At 34.1% G+C, this 20,931-nt stretch overlaps 1 protein-coding gene across 3 annotated transcripts in view; it reads left to right on the top strand.

Annotated features, from left to right (window-relative positions):
• The window catches only part of TTC21B (tetratricopeptide repeat domain 21B), a 70,859-nt gene that overhangs the window by 39,077 nt on the left and 10,851 nt on the right, over window positions 1-20,931 (top strand). For 2 of the 3 annotated variants that reach the window (XM_079134429.1, XM_079134430.1), the window contains exons 19-25: window positions 3,899-4,005; window positions 9,731-9,919; window positions 10,812-10,922; window positions 11,873-11,954; window positions 15,073-15,223; window positions 15,407-15,568; window positions 17,556-17,751. In XM_079134429.1, coding sequence (XP_078990555.1) covers window positions 3,899-4,005; window positions 9,731-9,919; window positions 10,812-10,922; window positions 11,873-11,954; window positions 15,073-15,223; window positions 15,407-15,568; window positions 17,556-17,751 — 998 coding nt within the window. Of the gene's footprint in view, window positions 1-3,898; window positions 4,006-9,730; window positions 9,920-10,811; window positions 10,923-11,872; window positions 11,955-15,072; window positions 15,224-15,406; window positions 15,569-17,555; window positions 17,752-18,310; window positions 20,669-20,931 lie in introns of all 3 variants that reach the window. The other variant, XR_013762922.1, reaches the window with a different exon arrangement.

The following is a 20,931-nucleotide window of genomic DNA, read 5'->3' as shown; positions in this document are numbered from 1 at the left end:
TTTTATGACTGATCAGATTAGGTATTATTTTTTAATTTAATTATTTATTTATTTTTAAATTTTTTAGACTGCATTTTGATTCATTGTACACAGATGGGGTACATCATTTTGTTTCTATGGTTGTACACGTTGTAGATTCATACCATTCATGTAATCATACATGTACACAGGGTAATGATGTCTGGCTCATTCCACCATTTTTCATACCCCCCCTCTCATTTCCTTCTACATAATCTAAAGTTCCCCCATTCTTCTCTCACTCCCTCACCCCCCACCCCCATTATATATCATTCTCCATTTATCAGGGAAAACATTTGGCCTTTGGTTTTTGGGATTGGCTTATTTCACTTAGCATGATATTCTCCAGTTCCATCCATTTATTTGCAAATGCCATAATATTATTATTCTTTATGGCTGAATAATATTCCATTGTGTATATATATTTTTTACAGATCATAAGTTCTTTGTGTTTCATATATACTTTGTCTTTCATTCTTATTTATTTATTTTTTTATACATGAGAACAGAATGCATTTTGATTCATTGTATACAAATGGAGTACAGCTTTTCATTTCTCTGGTTGACACAATGTACTCACACCATTTGTGTAATCATACATGTACATAGGGTAATGATGTTTGTCTTATTCTATCATCTTTCCTCCCTGCCACCCTCTCACCTCCCATCATGTCCCTCTACACAATTACACAATCCAACATTCCTCCTTTCTTCCCTTACCACTTCCCCCCACCACACGGTATGTATCAGCATCAACTTATCAGAGAAAACATTCGGCCTTTGGTTTTTTGGGATTGGCTTATTTCATTTTGCATGATAATCTGTTCCAGCCATTTCCTGCAAATGCCATAATTTTTTTCTTTTTATGACTGAGTAATATTCCATTATGTGTATATATCAGTTTCTTTATCCATTCATCTATCGAAGGACATCTAGTTTGGTTCTAGAATCTAGCTATTTTAAATTGAGCTGCTATAAACATTGATGTGGCTGCATCATTATAGTATTCTGATTTTAAGTCCTTTGGGTATAAACCAAGGAATGGGATAACTGGGTCAAATGGTGGGTCCCTTCCAAGTTTTCTGAGGAATCTCCATGCTGCTTTCCAGAGTGGCTGCATCAATTTGCAATCCCATCAGCTATGTATGAGTGTACCTTTTTCCCCCACATCCAAGGCCGACACCTATTGTTACTTGTATTCTTGATAATAGCCATTCTTATTGGAATGAGGTGAAATCTTAGGGTAGTTATGATTTGCATTTCTCTAATTACTAGAGATGTTGAACATTTTTTCATATATTTGTTGATCAGTTGTCTATCTGCTGTGAAGTATTTGCTGAGTTCCTTAGCCTGTTTATTGATTGGGTTTTTTGTATTTTTATCTGTTATTCATGTTGTAGATGTTTTTTCTCAGATTGTCCTTTATCAGATTTGTTTGCTGTATCTTTGGTAAAATGAATACTTATTATATATGTCTGCCTTTCCTTTTTTGATTTTTGAATTTCTTGTCATTGTTTGAAAAAGTTCCCATAATCTTAATATTATACAAAACTTTTCACATTTTTTCTGCCATTTTTGTTATTTTAATTTCTATGTTGGGAACTTTATCCTTGTACTGTAATCCACATACAGTTTTTTTCTATATCTTTCCAAAATGGATAGCCAAATTTATTTTAGTGCCACATTTTGAAATGTCACCTTTATCATATGATAAACTCTATATATGACTCTGTGGGGAACATTTATTCACAGACTCATTTTTCTTTTCTTTTGCCAATACCACACTTACTGTAGCTTTCAAGTATGTTTGGTTACATAATAAGGAAAGTCTACTCTAAGTTTTCTAATATTTTCAAACTTGTGTTTTAATTTAACTTTGATAAAGTTGATGCCTAAATCCTCCTAATTATGCACTTTATTGTTTAAAGTGCTACTAGTTCCATAAAAAAGTATGCGTGGGTCTATCAGACCTTTCTTTAAACATTGCAAAAGCCTACATGTGTACATGCATTCTGAGAAGGTTGTAAGAGAAGATTCAAGTATGTTTTACTTACATTAGGTCTGTTCCCTTATGTAATATAAATGCTTTTGATTAACAAATATTTGCCGAGCACACCTGATGGCAAACTTAGGTGCCTTCATATACATTTGTGTATTATTTTATTAGTACTGACATTAATTTTTGAGGCAAGTATAATCAGTAATTATCCCAATTTTTTAATTAGTTGTCTGAGAACCAGTTTTCTTCGTGTAACCAACACCTGGGTTCTAACGAACAGCTTAACACTTAGCCTGTCTGAATCAAGGGTTCCTCATGCAGCCTTCTTCATCCCATTAGTAAAAAAAATTCATCTTTCTTTGTAGTTGCTAAGATTCACAGTCCTTGGCCTCAGGCTTGCTCTTGCTTTTTGAAATGCGGTTGACTCCACCTTCAGAGTGCATTCAGAATCCTCCCAGGTCTCTCTGCTTCTCTCACTATCCGCCTTCTTCAAGACTGGGTCATCAAACCCTTTACTCAAGTTGCCATTGAATCCAGCTGGTCTCCCTGCTTCCATCCTCTGCCCCGCCCTGACACAGCCTCTCAACCCAGCAGGAACCTTAAGTCTAAGCAGCTCAGGTGCAGCCATGTCTGCTCAAGCTCACTGTTGTTCCCTTTTCCCCGAGGTTAGACCAGAGTCTTCAGTTGGCCTAGCAGAGGGTTACATCCTCTCTGACCTCTCTCGCTACCCTCCTTTCACCTACACAGCCTCCTTGTTTTCACCTGTGCCAACTTCAGAGCTTCCCTTACCTATAAGATAATGATAGCAAAACCTGCCTCTCGGGTTGACGTTTTAAAGAAATAATGTGTACAAACTGTTGAAAGACCTTGTGACAAGAACTGGTACTTGATATAGGGCAGAAGAAACATTTTTGTAATTATCGAGGGTTCTTACATTATTACCCTCAGATCACAAAAGATTGGGAGAGCACTATGTACCAGACTTCAATTATTTTACATATTTTAATTTATTTAATAGTTCATTAACTTTTATATTTTATAATGTGAGATAAGTACTATTATTTTCCCTGTTTGGCAGATGAAAAGGAGGTACAAAAGATCAATGGCTATTAAGTGGGGAAGCCAAAGTCTGAAACTACTTTACTAAGAGCGGTGGAGTATGGATTTGAAACCAGACTTGTTGGCATCAAAGTTAATGCTCTTAATGGTGATGTTTACTGCTTATCAAGTATCTGTTATTTTTGAAAAAGCAGTTGCCTTCTTAATGGCATGTAGCAACTACTCATCTTCTTTTAATGACTTAATAAACAAATGTTTATTCCCCTACAAATGAAAATTAAAATGCAAATTTGTGTTGTTAGATTATCTCTTAACATGTCTAAGAAAAACTTCAAGCTATTCAGTACTTTAAATTTTCTTCCACACAATTTTAATCCTAAATCTGTTATTGCTGCTGTTAATTAATGTATTTTAGGTCCTCAGATTTTTTAGAATTATAGGTGATACCTGCCAATTATTGTCTAAGTCATTAGTAGGCATACATCTGTTTAATGTAGACACCATTTTATTTTCTTGCTTACATACTATTTTTATTCAGATTTGTTGAATTAAAAAAAAAAAAAAAAAAGAAGAAGAGGAAACCCCCAATTGCTTCTCTATAGTAGTGATTGTTATAGCTGGTCCTGAAGTTCTTTTTTTTAATATTTATTTTTTTTAATTTGGCTATACTTCAGTTATAGTAGAAATAACTACTAAAAATTATAGAAAAAATTTTAACTTTATTAATTATTTCTCAAAATACTTTTTAAAGACAAATCATAGAAAAATATCAAGATATATTTAAGGTATTTTTTCCTTTACATTCATTCCATTCTTTCGTAGTAAATGAACTGTCAGTTCTCATGGAGGATGGACGTTGTCAAGTTCTTCTAGCAAAAATTTATAGTCAGATGGAAAGACCTGATGATGCCATCACTGCGTTACAACAGGTAACCATGCTTGCAGGTGTGCTTGTGTGGAGCAGGGGGTGGTGTGGAAGGGAACCTGCCACGCGTGTGCAGAAAACAATCTCTTTTGGCCCAACTGTCACAGAAAACATACCCAAATAGAACTGATGATTGAATGCCTAGGGTTTGTACAGTTTAAATATTTCTAATTATTAAAACAGTTAAGAAAGGTTGGTATTTTTAATTCTGTTTTACAGTTCAGGAAACTTAATGTAATATTTGTGTGACATCACATGACTTTCTCCAAGTCAGATTTGAGCTCAGTGCTTTCTTCCCCATTTAACTTAGATCTTCTTTAATTTCTCTTTAGATTTTGTTATTTTGCCAAGTAGAAGTTTTATTACATTTTCTTTACATGTATTTTTAAGTGATTTGGCTTGTATTCCGTCAGGTTTTTGATAATTATTTTTCTGTTTCTAGTTTGCCAACCAATTTTTTACGAATGATTTAAATTTATCAAATACTCTCTCTGTATCTAACAAGGTGATCATTTGACTTTAGTCCTATTTATTTTTTGTCTACTAATGTGGTATATATTAAATCGATCATCCAATATAAACCAGCCCTTATATTTCAGAAATGAATGTCACTTTGCTGCAGTTCTTAAAAAGATTTTCAGAATTTGTGGATGTTTCCTATTATTTTGTTCAAGCTTTCTACATCTGTGTTCATGGGAGAGAGAGATTTGTAAAAATTGATATGGTTTCTTTAATGTTTGGAAAAATTCATATTTAAGCTATTGGGGCCTCAACATTTATTTGATAAAAAGCATTTTTTAGTGGATTCAATATTTTTAGTAGATTTTAGGCTGATCATTTTAAATCTTCTCTTGTCAGTTTGGTTGTTTATATTTTTTAAGTAATGTGTTCATTTCATTACATTGTCCAATATATCAATATAAATTTGTTCGTTTTCTCTCTTTACCTTTTGAATGTCTGCAAATACTATAAAAATGTCCTCTTACAGTCCTGATAGTTGTAGTTTTATTTTCTTTTCATTTTAGTAATTAATTATGCTAAGGGTTTATTCTTACTAATACAGTAAGAATCAAATTTTGCCTTCTTGGCTTCATTAAATGTTTGATCTTCACTCATTAGTTTCTTCTCTTTTGGATTTGGTTTGCTGATCTTTTTCTCACTACCTGAAATAGGCTAAGTAGTAGATTTTAGCCTTTGCTTTTTTCACATTCATTTAAAGTTGTCAACTTCTCTAGGCACTGCGTTAGCTGATATCTCAAAAGTTTATTTTTATCTAGTTCATAGTATTTCCTCATTTCTATGTTGATTATTTCCTGGTTCCATGGAAATTTAAAACTAATGTTCAATTTCTAAGCGGTTCTGATTTTCTTACAATCTTTTTAATATTGATTTCTGATTTTAAAAAAGACATTCTTTGAAAAACTTAATCCTTGGAAATTGTTTGAAGCTTACTTTATGTCCTACATTGTAATCAATTTTGATAAAGTTCCATGTGAGTTTGAAATAATGTGTTCCTGGCATTACTAAGTGCTTAGCACATGTCAGTGAGTTTGTTCATCAATTATTTGTTCAAATGTTCTCTGTTCTTATGGTCTGGTTGTTACTGTTTGCTTGCTTTTGGTCTGCCTGTATCATCTACTGTTATATTGAGATGTTGAAATTCTTCAGTGTGATTGTAGATTTTCATTCTCAGTCTTATTTATTTTTGCTCCTTTATTTAGAAGATATATATCTGATGATCAAGGTGTACAAATGTATAACCCTCTGGTGAACCAGTCCCATTGTAATTACAAAATGGCCCTCTGTATTTCTTGTAATGTTTCTTATTTAAGACTCCTTTGATATTAATAGAACTACTCTGTCTTTATTTTGGTTACAGTTTCTGTGGTATATCCTTTTCTTTTCAAGTTTCTATGTCTTTACGTTGAAGACTTATCTGCATTTTTTTCTTTTATCTACTCTGACACTTTTAATCTTATAATCTTTTCAATAGAATATTTATTTTGCTTACATTCAGTACACTTAACTACATAAGAAATATAACCATGGGTGACATTTGGATTTATATCTGTCATCTTAAAATTTGTTTTCTTTTTGATGTTTTAAATTTTTACATTCCCTCTTATTTCCCTTTCGTATATTACCCATCTTCCACATCTCCATCTGATCCCTAAATATTTAGATATTTAGAACACATCCCTGTATGTTACCTTTAGAACTGTCACAGTGAGATATAAAATTTTTTACAAAACCAGTTATTGCTGGTGCACATTGCAGTAGCCTGTATAGGAACCCAGAGTAGTCCAACACTGGAACCAAGCAGTGTCACCTCAGGAATGCTAGCTTTCTACTTAGTCAGGTTCTCATGGCGGTGTGTTGTAGTTAGTTACCCTACTGTAGATCTAGAGTTCATCCATAGCCATGGAGTCCTGAAACACTGAAGTGGTCATGGATGTGTCATGGTAAAGCTCTTAGGAAGCAATACCAACTTATGACTTGACATTGATTGAGCAGATGACATTCTCATTGACCTCATCCTCATTCTGTTTCTAAAATACACTACAAGGCAAGAGCAAATGATTAACAGGTTACCAGATAAATAAGAAACCAAGACTAGGAGCCACGTATGGGACATGGATGCCTTCCATTATATTAGGCCAGAGAAATGTAATGTGAATATCTTGCCCCTAGACTCTGAATGCTTACAGCCTTTAATAGCTCTTAGTTCTGCCAGGCAAGGGAATTGCAAATTCAAGACCTGACTCAGCCACTTAGTGAGAGATTGTCTCAAAATTTAAAAATTAAAAGGACTGGGGATGCAGCTCAATAGTAAAATGCTCCGGGGTTCAATACCCACTACAAAAATATAGATAGTTATCTGTCTGTCTATCTATGTATCTTATCTGAGTCCCTATGCTTTCATTAACCATTACCACCTCTTCCCCTTATAAATGGATACTTTCCTTACTTTCCAAATGAGGAAGAATGTCACAGAGAATATTTGTCCAAGGCTATGCAGTGGTTGGTAGAAGAGCTTGAAAAAGAACTTAAGAGTATGTCAGTACTAACCCTGTAAGTAATGTTGCAAATTCTGTGGGTATTTTAGCCATTTTTTCTTCTATTTCTTTAATTAAGCAGTAGTATTCCCTTCTTTCCTTCACATGGAATTCCTACTGCCAGGACCACATCCCATTTCCCTCATTACCTTTTTTCTCTCAGACTCACCAGATTATAACTACTAGTCATTCTTCAAGTCTCATCTGACCTAAAGATAAAATTCGATCTCCTATCATATATTCCCCATCCATACAACTTTTCATAATTTACTGTAATTATGTATTGGTCTTGTTAAAATTTGAATTTCTGGGAATGGAGGCATGATTTTGTGTTTTGTGACCCTAGAGTTCTTGACTCAAAGTAAGTCATGTGAGTTTTCTGTGCTGTGTAACAAATTACCTCAGGTGTACTAGATGAAAACAGTGTACCCATTTATTATCTTCACATCTTTTTGGTGTCAGGGGTCTAGGCACAGTAGACCTGGGATTTTGAAAAGCATCAGTTATGTTATTGGCCTGGACTGGTTCTCATCTGGAGACTTATCTGGGTAAGAATCTGCTTCCATGTTCACACAGGCTGTGAACAGAACTCATTTCCCCAAGGCAGTTAAGATTGAGGGCTCCAGCTGCCAGTTCACCATTGGATGATATCTACTCTCAGATCCTAGAGGCCTTCAGCTCCTTGCCTGATGAGCCAGCAAATCTGGTCACTTACAGGCCATCAAGGGAGAAAATCTCTAGAGCCAGTCTGCTAGCAAGACAGTCTTATATAATATACCATAATCATGGAAGTGACATCCTGTTAAGTTGGTCATATTTTCTTGGTTGCAAGCAAGTTCTGTGCCCCACCTGCACACAGGGAAGGGCATTATACAGGGTATGAGTATCAGGAGGCAAGGATCAAGGGAACCATCTAAAACTTGCAGTGAGATCTGAAAGAAAATCATAGATTATTTTAACTCTTTAGTTCTAGGAACAATTATGGGGGAAATCACTTTTTCATGTATTTACTGCCTTTTCTGTGAAAATAAAATCTAAATAAATCAGAAATAAAGGACTTCTATGACATAAAACATTACCAATTTTATTACTATATAATTTTGTACATACTTAACTACATAGTTGTAATTACTATGTACACATTATATTTTTTATTTTTCACTTAATATATTTCTAATATGTTTATAGTTTTCTATTCATTTGAGAAATAATATGACATTTTTATTGGTATGTTTTATTTTGAGGTGGTCTTTAGTAGAATATGTAAAATAAAGCTATTAAAATAGAGAAAATTGAGAAGTAATTTTTCAATTTCCCTTGACCTCCAAGCCCAAGTGAGGTCTGCTACTACATATGCTGTTGGCAACCGCATTATGACTATAAGGATTTTGTATACTTCCTTCTATTTAAGTACTTGAAGGAATTATAAGAATATATATATTATAAAACAGAGGAAGGGAAAAGTAAATGTTGACAATCAAAGCTAAAATGGTTATTGTAATAGATAATTAATATTAAGAATAATTCCTCTTCAAACCAAGAAAAAACATTTTGAGACAGTATTTTTTACCACATGCTGTTTATACTCATAGTTTTTAATCCTTTTTCATTATGACCCACTAAACCTACAGTCTGGAAGAAAACCTGCTTTAACCTATATTCATCAAATACCAATGGTCAACCAGTGTTTTTTGACAGGGGTTCCTTGAAAGGTGCTCTGTGCAAACTAATGTATGGCACATGGTAGGCATTTGCTATTCGTTCAATGAATACATTATGAATGACTTTCTGTAGCTCAAGGCTAAATTTTATTTGTAAAAGCCTAAAGCATAGAACTTCTCATTCATTTATTAAAGGAAACTCTCCGTGTCTCAAAATCCAGATTTATGGGTGAAAAAGCAACCTATTTGACATTCTTATCCAAAGAAAGGTCACCACCTCCTTTTAAGGTTTCTATGCATGGCATAGGATCGTATTTATGTATTATCAATTACTTAGGCATTTGTTTCCAGGGTTTTTGACTTCTTTTTTGATTATTAGCATTATAAGTCCTTTGTTTATTTTCACAACAAATAACAGAGATCATTTTTCTTTACAATGGTTACCTTGCCAAAAGTGGAGCAGCTAAATTCAACAGCCTAGTTAGTTTTAGGATGTTGGTATATTTTGCTGGGGGAAAACCCCAAAAGATTGAACTAATTCATATGCTGTCAACAGTGTATGTAAATGTGCTTGCTACCTAGAACCTGCCAATATTTGATTTAATTTCAGATACTTACTACTTTATTAATTTTATTAACATTTAAAATTTTTAATTATTTAATGATAACATCTTGGTATCTTTCCCAAGTATTCATTTCATGATTGCATTTCCATTTTAATGAGCTTCCTGTACGTATCCTTAGAACATGGAAAAGAGTCAGTAATTTTATAGTACTTTGGTTGGAAGGATATGTGCCTGCTGGCTCATTTACAAACAAGGGCATGTTTGAGATCTTAATAGACATTTTCTTTGGATTAGGCTTTGTTAGATCAAAGGCCAGTTATGCCTGAATAAATCTTCTGTAAAATTATACTGTGTGTGAGCTGTTGAAAATTGTTTCATTTCCTTCCTTGCTTTTTTTTTTTTTTTTTTTTTCAAAGTTTCTTTTTATCCTTATTTTTTCTTCCTAGGCTCGAGAATTACAAGCTAGGATACTAAAACGTGTTCAGATGGAACAGCCAGATGCAGTTCCTGCACAGAAACATTTAGCAGCTGAAATTTGTGCAGAGATTGCAAAACATTCTGTAGCTCAGCGAGACTCTGAAAAAGCAATTAAGTTTTATAGAGAAGCTCTGGTTCATTGTGAAACAGATAACAAGGTCAGTATCTTTATAAAATTTTAAGCACCTTTTATTACAGATGTCATGTAATTTCCTCAAGTGTAAAATTCTTATTAGCTCATTTTAAAAGTTTTGAAAAGAAATATAATGAAAAACAAGTTAAAAATTAATATTATTTCTAGCAAACTTTCAAAATACATGACACTTGTAAAATATTAAAATATAAAAATTGTAATGGAACAAGTTATATAAAGCAAACCTGCACGATCATTGTTTTTAATATCCATTTGTTTTAATAATCACTTTAAAGCAATTTCTCATTCACAAATTATCTGCATCTAGGCAATTCAATTCACTTTACTAAATAGCTTTTGTACACTTCTGTATTAGAATTGCATTTTGGTGCTGAAGATATGTGATTACAATAAATCAATTACCTTAAGTGGCACATTGTGATATCATTAACCTTTTGTAAGGCATAACCAAACAGCAGATAGCTTTTTGAGTGGTCAGTAAAAAGGTGAGAGTCATAGTTTCAACTCAGAAGCATGCGTTAGAGATTATCTGCTTGAAATTTTTTTATTTTTCAAATGAGAAAGCAGATTGAAATGAATAAAAGGGACTTGATTTGGTTTTATCAGAGACTCTGGGACTAAAATCCCTACTAATTTTAAGATCAGTGTTCTTTTCACAATACCTTTTCTCTCTCTACTTTTCAAGTGAGTTGTTACCTGTTTTTCTATTTTTTTTTTTTTTTTTTTTTAGTAGAGGACAAAACAGGTGAAATTGCCTGTAGTTTTCCTAGTCTATCATGCTTAGCATTTTTAGTGCAATAATTTGATCAATTAGAGATTAATCTCATCCAAACATTTTCCTCATTTGCTCTTTATGGGAAAACCAGTTTCTGACTACTCTTCCTTTTGCTTTCTAGATAATGTTGGAACTGGCACGATTATACCTAGCCCAAGATGACCCTGATGCCTGCATGAGGCAGTGTGCACTGCTGCTGCAGAATGACCAGGACAATGAAGCTGCTACAACGGTCAGTCCAAGAGACTTGCACGCTGTAAAGGGAGTTGAGTTTTATATTCCAGGTGGAAGTCTCAAATTTTACCCCACAGAACAATACTAGGTGGTAAGGCATGGTAATATTGGCTTTAGAAGAAATAACATTTCTAACATAAGTATATTTTACCAAGAACCATTAGCATTGAATTTATAAGCGTAACAGCAAACCTGGTTCATATCTTGAGTTAATATTTCTTTATGCCTAAGGGGAGGCTTGGGCAGGCAGTTCATATGGTAAAGCAACATTTTTTTCTTTTTTTTTGGATAAAACTACAATTTGCTGAAAGATTCAAGTTCTTAGACATGCTGGATTAATTTAAGAGTTCCAGTGGAACGTTTGGAGTTAATAGAAATAAAAACTTTATGTAGCATTCTAGGATGGTCTGTTTTAAATAGAATTTTGCTTTTCTTTCTTATTTTTACTTGGGTTGAAATATTGTGAGCAAACAGCTGAATGAAAGATGTTTTGTGAGGTTCATTCAAAATTATTGTTGTAACTAAAAAGAAATACAAGTCTTCTTTTTTTTGAAACACAATTAGAAAATCTCCATAAGTCTTCCTTGCTTTATCATCCTTTGAGATATTTATGACTTTAAGTTTTGCTTTGTTTTTAATCTTCTCATTGTCATTTTAGCCAAGTCCTGTGAGGCTTATTTCCTACAGTAGCACATAGAATATTTCATTCCCTTCAATTTCTGTTTTTGAAACATTTTATGCTAAAAATACAGTTTTGTGAACAGAACAATCTGTTTTTCTTCCTTGATTAACTTATACTGGTTTTTCAAGCCACTCTGCTCAGTTTTTGTAAAACTTTTCCCCTCCTTATAGTTTTCATAGGCATTTTCTTCCTGCTCAGTCTTCATTAGAAGAATATACTTTGTGAAAAATATGGCAGTGTTTTTAGAACCAACTTTATCTTTATAGATGATGGCTGATCTCATGTTCAGAAAACAGGACTATGAACAAGCAGTGTTTCATTTACAGCAGCTTGTAGAACGCAAACCAGGTAATTAATCATTGCTGTGTTTTTCGAATGCAGTCAAAGTTCTTCCTCTTTTCTTCTCTTAGGTGGTAAACTCTTGGAAAAATAGCCACCCTGATTGGATCTGGCTCTGATTATTCCACATGTGGTCTTGAGTAGTTGAAATGGCTATAAGGAAAATGCAGCACTGCAATGGTCTCAAGTAGTGACCACAGATCTGAAGTGGGCTTCCTGGCACTCCTACTGTGTCTTTAATGAATTCACCTGCTTTAGCTACTTTTCAGGAATCTTCTGTCTTGTCCGACTTCCCAACACCTTCTCCACATTTTTTACCTTGATCTAAAAACCTTAACACATACTTGATTAGGAATGTATAACCAACTAGGAAAGTGCTCCATTCCCTGTCACCAAATCTATCCATTACCTAGTCTGTGTCATTGCCAGATTGTGATGCCACTCACCACTAGCTCATCCTTGTGTGCACTGGACACCGCCCCTCACCTACCAAAGGACTTTCCTCCTGCAGGTCCCTCTCTCCCTCCTTCCATCAGCATTTTTTTTTTTCTGAATCAGCATATAGCCATGCTGTGACATTGCTCCACTTTAAATTAGTCAGTATTTTCCCACCAACCTTACCCAAACCTCCTCTTTTCTTTCACAGGTTTATGTTTTTTTTTTTTTTTTTTTTTTTCTTTCCTGCTATTTCTACCTTAAATCTTGACATTGTTTTGTCCCTTTTCTCTGAGCTGACCTTGAGTGGTGATATCCCCAGCATTTTCACCTCTTGCATGCTGTTCCCATTTCACAGCATTTCCTTTGAGTGAATGATCTCACCTTGTTTCTTTAGAGTATCCCTATTCCCTTGTGAATATTTTTAAGCTGTTCTTGTCAATGTTTTTCTCACACATTGTGGTTTTATAAGATTTAAAGATACTTTCATGTGTCCTGGGGTTTCCCTCACCTAAGTTTCTGTTATTTGGTATCAGCATAAATTGGCTTAGTAGACTGGCTATTTTGGAATGTTTACAAACAAAAATCAATTATTTATAAATTCAGTATAAGGATTTTGTACTCCAACAATACCAAATGATGTGCAATTATTCTTCCAAGTCTTTGTGTGGATTTGTCCTTTTGCCAGTATATTTTGCCTTCCTAATTCTTTTTTGTTGCTGTTATTTATTTTATTTTTGTATTGATTCATAATAGTTGTACATAACATTACCATTCATTTTGACATACTTACACACGCGTAGAATATAATTTGTTCCAGTTAAGTCCCCAGTACTTACCCTTATCCTCTTTCTCCCCCACCTCATTCCCTTTTCTCTACTTTACTGATCTTTCTGTTCATTTTGTATTTCTCAACACATAATCTAAAATGTATTCCACCTGGAGAAAACACCTGGCATTCCAGGGCCACCACTTGCACTAGCAGATGCCTAATGTTTTCTGAGTAGAATGACCTCATGTCCTGGTTTCCTAGATTCAGGACTTTCCATGATAAAGGAAAGTTCTAGGCAAACTGTGGTGAGTTGGCCACCCTAATCCTGAATGACATTATCATTCCTCTTTATCCTGTACAGTTATCTTGCTAAAAATATTCATAGATATTCGTCTTCTCCATTAGTTTGCAAACTTTACAGGTATCACATATATTCATCTTATATCCCCTCTGTTGGACACAATGTGAGTCACCAACATGGTATAAAGTAAATGTTTACAGGTTGAATGGAACAGTGAATGATTATAAAATACCAAGTTATTAAAAATACAAAATTTTAAGTAAATTTTTATAGTTTGTGATATTTTGTTTTGACTCTTGCAAATAATCCTACCGTGGGATCTGTGTGCCCTACCTTTGGTTGTTTTGAATCAAAAGTAACTTGCTGAATTATACAGTATTTTCTCTTGTTGTGGAAAAGAGAATCAAGGATAAATTGCTTTCAAGTGGGATTTTATATGTGTTTGTGTTTGCCTTTTAAATCTAGGGACTCACCCCAAGTGACCAGACTAGCTTATACAAGGGTTTTTACAAATCCCCTAAAATGATTCCTGTGCTAAGTGAAACTGGAGCACTCTCAAACACCTAAAAATCTCAGCTAGAAAGAAATAAATAAAATATGTATTATTAATAAAACAGGCTGTTATGCAGTCATTGAAGTCATGTCTTTGAAGACCACTTAATGACAGTTGAGAAATTTTACTATATAATTTTGGATCAAAATCAAATTCCCAAGTGTCAGTCAAATTTTGTATATACGTAAGTAAAGAATAATTTTGTATAAATGTAAATTTAAACATTTATAGATTGGTTTTCAAAAATGTATGAAATAAAGTACACCAAAATGTGATAATCTGTATCTTGTGGGAATATGAGTGATTTGTTTTCTTCTGTATTCTCTGTATTTTCTACATTGTCCTTATTTTCTAAATTGTCTACCTAAGAAGTGTCTAAAACATATATTAGATTATTTTCCAAGCTTATTATGCTACTGATAAAAGAGAACTATATGGAATTGTGAGAAAAAGCCTTTCTAGGAACCAGCCTGAAAATTATACCTGAAACCAAAAAAATTAATTAATTGTTTTTTTGTAAAAGAAGATGAGGTAGAATTAAAATATTGACTAAGACATTAAGTTGTATGGTAAACTAGTGTCTGGTATGTTAGGTATATATACATATTAAAGTCTTGAGTAAAATTTCTACTTGCCTACCACAGATGTCAGAATGTATTTTCTTACCTGTTTCCCAGCTGTAGTGAGTAGAAAAAAAAGAGTTTTAAAAATGAATAGTTGATTTGCCCTATGAAGTCAAATTAGTCCTCCTGAATTACTATAGAGATTGTTTCTCTAAGGTTTTGGTCCCAAGAACAATTAAAAAGTAACTCATGACGAATAAACACTTTTCTAGATGTTCCTATTTAGAATGTTCTCTTATTGTGATCAGACCTGCCCAACTTATATCATTCGCTAGATCAACCTTTTGGAAGTACAGTTTCTTTAGGAATTATAGCACCTGATCAATTCCTTTACTTCTATTTAAATTATATTTCATATAAATTAAACATTAATAAAGTAGGATTATAACCATCAGAACAAAAGTTAGAAAATGTCCATATCTGAAGTATTTTTTTGTTTCTAGATAATTATATGACTTTTTCTCGTTTGATTGATCTCCTAAGAAGATGTGGAAAACTTGAGGATGTTCCAAGGTTTTTCGTAATGGCTGAGAAACGTAACTCCAGAGCAAAACTGGAGCCAGGATTTCAGTACTGTAAAGGACTGTATCTTTGGTAAATCTATTGGCAAATAAATTCTATATGATAGTTTTTTTTCTCATTGTAGAAAAAGAAGAATAAGTTTTTTGGTAATAGAGATGCATTTTAAAGTATGTTAATAATTTTATTTACTAAACAAATACTATGAATTTTATAGTCAGTGATTGAAATAAGATCTTGTTTTTAACATCTAATAAGGTATACTGGAGAACCAAATGACGCCCTTCGACATTTTAATAAAGCTCGGAAAGATAGTGAGTGGGGCCAAAATGCACTGTATAACATGATAGAAATATGTTTGAATCCAGACAATGAAACTATTGGAGGTGAAGTATTCGAAAATCTGGATGCAGACCTGGGGTGAGTGGTGTTTGACCCATTATCTTTGACAACTTCTTTTTAACAGTTATTATAGATAATTAAAGAGTTAAAATCTAAGTTAGCACTAAGGAAAGGTCAGACGAATAAATCATAGTTAAAATGACAATTTTAATGAAACAGGAATGAAATGCCAGGCTTCCTAAATCAGAATAAACATGTTATGAAGGCACTTCGCTAATCACTCTATAGAAAAATAAGAAAAATTGGATTTTACAATGATGGAAAACTGTCCACACAAGAAGAATAACTTATCCAATAAATGGTAGTTTTATGCCAAACCCTGTGCTTTACACTTTCTACACATTATCTTATTTATTCCGTAGAACACTATTACGCAATGATCTAGAATCAGCTTCTCTAGTGATATTTGGTAAAGATGGAGTAGGATTCATACTGAGGATTCATACCTGGCCTAAAGCTCCTACTCTTGGCCACTGTGGTATACTTCTGGGAAATGGTGGTATTTCCATCACACTATGTTTGTTGCTACTTCTCTCGGAACTGGGGAAGGCTTGGTGGGCAATGTATAAGGATGTAAAGATCATGTAAGAGATAACTCTGTCTTTTGTAGCATGTAATCTACTTAGGATACAACATAATACCTGAAACCATTTCATCTTAAACACAACTGACATGGTTAAAAATGGGTATTAATTAGTATAGGAGTTCATTGAACTTGTAACTATACCTAAGTAGTCAAGTGAGGGTGTGTAGAGAAGTGGGAAAAAATTAGAACTAGACTGCTGAGATGTTCCGATGACTAATTTTAAGGTCTGGATTAAAGGGAACATTGAAATTTTAGAGCAGGGAAATGGCCTGTTTGTTTTATGTTTGTCTTAGGAAGGTTGAAGTAGCATTCTATTATGGAATGATAGGCTACTGCAGCAAGTAGATAAAAAATACAAAACTAGAACTCAGAAGGGTGACCATTGCTGGAGATAGAGATGTGGAAGGAGGCCTTGCACAGGGTGGCTAGTTGGAACTCCACGAATGGCTTCTTTGCAAGTAGGATATAGTGACAGATTCGAGAACTAAATTTTGGACATGTTAACATTTAAGAATTCCAGAGGAGGAAGAGAAGTCAGGAAAGGGCAAACAGTGTGGTGGGAAAAGAACCAAAGTTGCACAGTGTTACAGAAGCCAGAGGAATAGAACTTTGAAGAAGGGAGATGGCAGTATGAAATGTTGTAAGCAAGGTAAAAGCATAAATCCTGAAGAAAAGACCAGTGATTGGACTTTAAAGTTCGATTTCCTTTCTTGAGGTATATATCTGTATCTCCTTTCTTAATTTATATATACATACCCATATATATATTTCCTTTAATCATATACATACACATATACACATATATGCATGAAAAATAGAAATTTGCCTCTAGATATTCAAATTGTTATTGAATTTGAAATTACACAACCTTCCAACACGTATAATTTCTGAGAGTCTAATAGGTAACATGGTAAGGATATAGAATAGATTTTAGATGTCTAATAAATCTTAAATTTACCCCTGTGTGACCTTTGACAAATCATTTCACTTTTTTGACTCTCAGTTTTCCTGTAGGTAAATGCATTCAACATAGATTGAGTGAAATCATACAATACCTGACCCTTTTCCCTCTTTTCCTTTCTTCAATTTCACTTACTGAGTAGATAACACCATTTGATAATTATACGATTCTGCTTTTATCTAGTGTAATATTATCTAAAGTGAACATTTCTCACATATGGATATTGTCTGATTTTTGTTTTCATTCTAGAGTGTTAAATGGTGTTTCACTGAGGGGATATTAATTTTACTTTAAAAAATATACTGATAGCTATTTATTGCTTTGTATTAGAAGATACTGAGTAACATTCTTCACAAATGATTACTTTTTAAGTTATAAAGAGAACCCAGTATACCCTAAATCTCTTTCTAATTTCATTGAATTTCTTAAGTGATAAGTGATTTATTTAATTTATGCAGTAATTCAACTGAGAAGCAAGAGTCTGTGCAATTAGCAGTGAGAACAGCAGAAAAACTCCTTAAAGAACTAAAACCTCACACTGTTCATGGGCACATACAACTTCGCATAATGGAAAACTATTGCCTATTGGCTACCAAACAGAAATCTAATGTTGAGCAAGCATTAAATACCTTCACCAAAATAGCAGCATCTGAGGTTAGTAGTTTTCTTTTACAACTTTAAATGTTATCATTTCTTGGTAGTATAGAAATATGTATTGTGATGCGTTGTTTATTTTCTGAAGATTTGTCTTAATCATACACAATGTGCCTTTGATTCAGAAGAGACACTTAATTGCTTTGATATGTTTTTGGTATATTTATCACTACTGGAATGTTGAATTCTACAGAAAGGGATGTCCTCCAAAGAGCATACGTTTATTCTTAAGGGAATGGCTTTATCTTCTGGAGTCTTTCTGTGTTGTAGGTGTCATCTGTGTTAACTTACATTGTGAAAATAAGCACCCAGCTGCCTTGCCATTTTGCCTTTTCACTTACATAATGGAATTTTTCCAACTCTAGGACTAAAGGAGATCCATACTGACAGTTTATAATTCTTTCATGCAAATCATTACATTGGTCTTTAGTAAGACAGAAATAACCTCTTGCAATCTTTTTATTTTTATTATTATGTTAGTATTATTAGGAGATTATAGTTTTCTTCTTTTTTCATCCTACTCAACCCCATTTCCTTTCTCTGTTCTTCCCTCACTCAGTACTACTAAGGAAGGAATTCTAGATACCTACCCAACCAGCTGTTGGTCATACCTAGTTCTATGTGTGTCCGTTGGATTTCATGTTTGTTCTTCCACGCAGCAATGCTTTGCCTACCAAAAACTCATAATTTGGTGTCTCTCACAGCATAAATGAAATTTTGATATGTTTTCTTGTGGTTCAAAGGCCATAATGGTTGCTCTAGACTATCCAAACCCCTATGGTGACCCTTTTTCCCACTTTCAGGACTCTGGAGAGGATGACGATGTCAGGGCTTTGGGAGAACTACAACACCTATTATGGTTGGGTATATCTAACTGACAGCTTTAGTGCCACCCTTGGAACCACAACATCTAGGTAGCATCAAAAACAGTAATACCATATAGCAGAGCCCTTTTGCAGGCATCAAAGTAGTATTCTTAAGGGTTGGGCTGTAGCAAATGGATGAGTTACTGAATGAAGGGAATGGCACCACCATATAAGTCTACAAAAATCTGTAAGGATGTGATGGGACACATTTTCTAGTAAGGTGTCAGAGCTACTGAGTATTTTGTCGTATAATAATTTATTTTGAGGAAGTCCATTATTCCTACTGTGAAACTTAAGAGTGAGAGAAAAGCAAAAAGCAGTGAGTGATACTACATCTGTTTCCTAGACAGTCTGTACCAGTTTTCTGTGTTGATGAGACTGCATAAATTTTTTGTCATCTTTATACCTGTGAGATTACAGATTTACCATCCTCAAATCTGTTCACTGACCATAATATCCAAATAATAATGATGGGTGATGAACTGAAGTTTCATAAATACTTAGGCCTGATCTCACATTTTTTTCTTTTAATTCATAGGCTGCATATATTTAATATACTGAATATTCATCAAGCAGCCAATGGGTGCTAAGCATAGTGGGAATCACACATGTAAATAATGAATGGTTCCTTTTTTCAAGTTTCTCTTAAATTACAGAAAATGAGACAAGCATACTAACTATAATTACTAAAATACAAAACCAAATGTATTGGATTCTATCCTAAAGTTGCAAATAAAAGCACTGTCTGTAGGTGACAGGAGGAGAATTCAGTGACCCTTTAGTGGAAAAGGTATGATTTAAGAAACAGGTATGAGTTGAAGAAAAATTGCCTTTTCACAGGTACAAATGGACTGAGTGTCTTCTAAATGAAGGGAAAAATATGAGCAAAAGCAGGAAGGCAGAAAAATATGAATGAGGTGTATTCAGAATGCTGTGTGTACTCAGAGATATGTCACAGAAACTCATGGAGGAAAAGGTGGAAGATACATTAAGCCCAAGCTAAGCCATATCCACTTGCTTTTATTGCATTACCTTGAACCATAGAGTATGTTGGTCATAAGTGAGCTATGTTGCTTTCACTCAAATCTTGTCCTCTGAGTTAAGAGTGGAAGAGGAAGCTGACTGAAAGTTTTAGGATGTCTACACCAGAAAAAGACCTCATGGATCTGAGTACAGTTCAGTGGTAGAGTATTTGCCTAGCACAGGCAAGAACATGGATCATTCCTCAGTGCCAAATGAGTAGGGGGAGTCAAATCTTCTAGTCTAATGCAGGGATTAGAACTCTGGTTTGCAATTTAATCAAACTTTGAAGAACTGGTTCATTCTAATCTAACTCAAGCCAGGTGGTTTTGAAATCAGACACTTACTTTAATTATGTTGTATGGGATATTTTTGTGCATGTGAATTGAGGCAGGGTCTTTTTGCAGGGCCCTTCTCAGACCATCCTAGGAACTGGCTGACAAATACATAGCAGGTCTCCTTCTCTCCCTCTCTCAGCCCACTTGGAGTGAGTGGTTTGAAGGTTAATGAAATTGACAGTGTTCCACATGTCTTCAAAATCTACTACCAATTGGTTGGATTTGGCATTCATATTAAACTGTTTTGCCATTCCTTATCTGTGTACAAATTCCATATCAGAAGTTTATTTTTGGACGTGGAATTACAGCCAAGAAAGTTTTATATTCCTATTGTTTTCATTAAGCCCTAATGAATTGCCCTTTTGTCTGCAAGGGTTAAACTTCCATCCACCACCAATGCTGGATATTGAAAGTTTTATCAACGTACTCTCATTTTGCTATATTTCTTATTATTTACTCAAATTTGCAGTATCAGGGAATCTTTGGTATTGTCATTATGATTTCTACTTAATTTGTGAATTTAAAGTTAAGACCTCCCCCTTTCTAAAAAGTGTTATAATCCCTCTGCCAAAATTTAAGAAGCATGCTCCTCCTGGAAGCAGTGACACAGGACTATAATCCCAGCAGTTGGGGAGGCTGAAGCAGGAGGATCACAAATTCACAGCCAGCCTCAGCAATCTAGCAAGGCCCTAGGTAATTTAGCAAGACTCATTTTCAAAATTAAAAATAAAAAAGGGCTGGGGTTGTGGTTCAGTGGGTAAGGGCCCTTGGGTTCAATCCCTAGATCCCTATTACCAAAAAAAGGAAGGAAAGAAAGAAATTGAAGCATCTCCCTTAATTAGGAATGTAGACATTATTGTTGATGTAAGTTAGCTTTTTAGATAAGCTTTCTTCTGGCCTCCATTTTAAGCAATTCTTGCTAACCTTTTAATTTACAGAGTGACATTTTCTGACTT

This window comes from Sciurus vulgaris, assembly GCF_902686455.1.
Source record: "Sciurus vulgaris genome assembly, chromosome: 3".
NCBI lineage: Eukaryota > Metazoa > Chordata > Mammalia > Rodentia > Sciuridae > Sciurus > Sciurus vulgaris.
The sequence above is the reverse complement of the archived record's forward strand: the minus strand, read 5'-3'. Positions and strand labels throughout refer to the sequence as shown.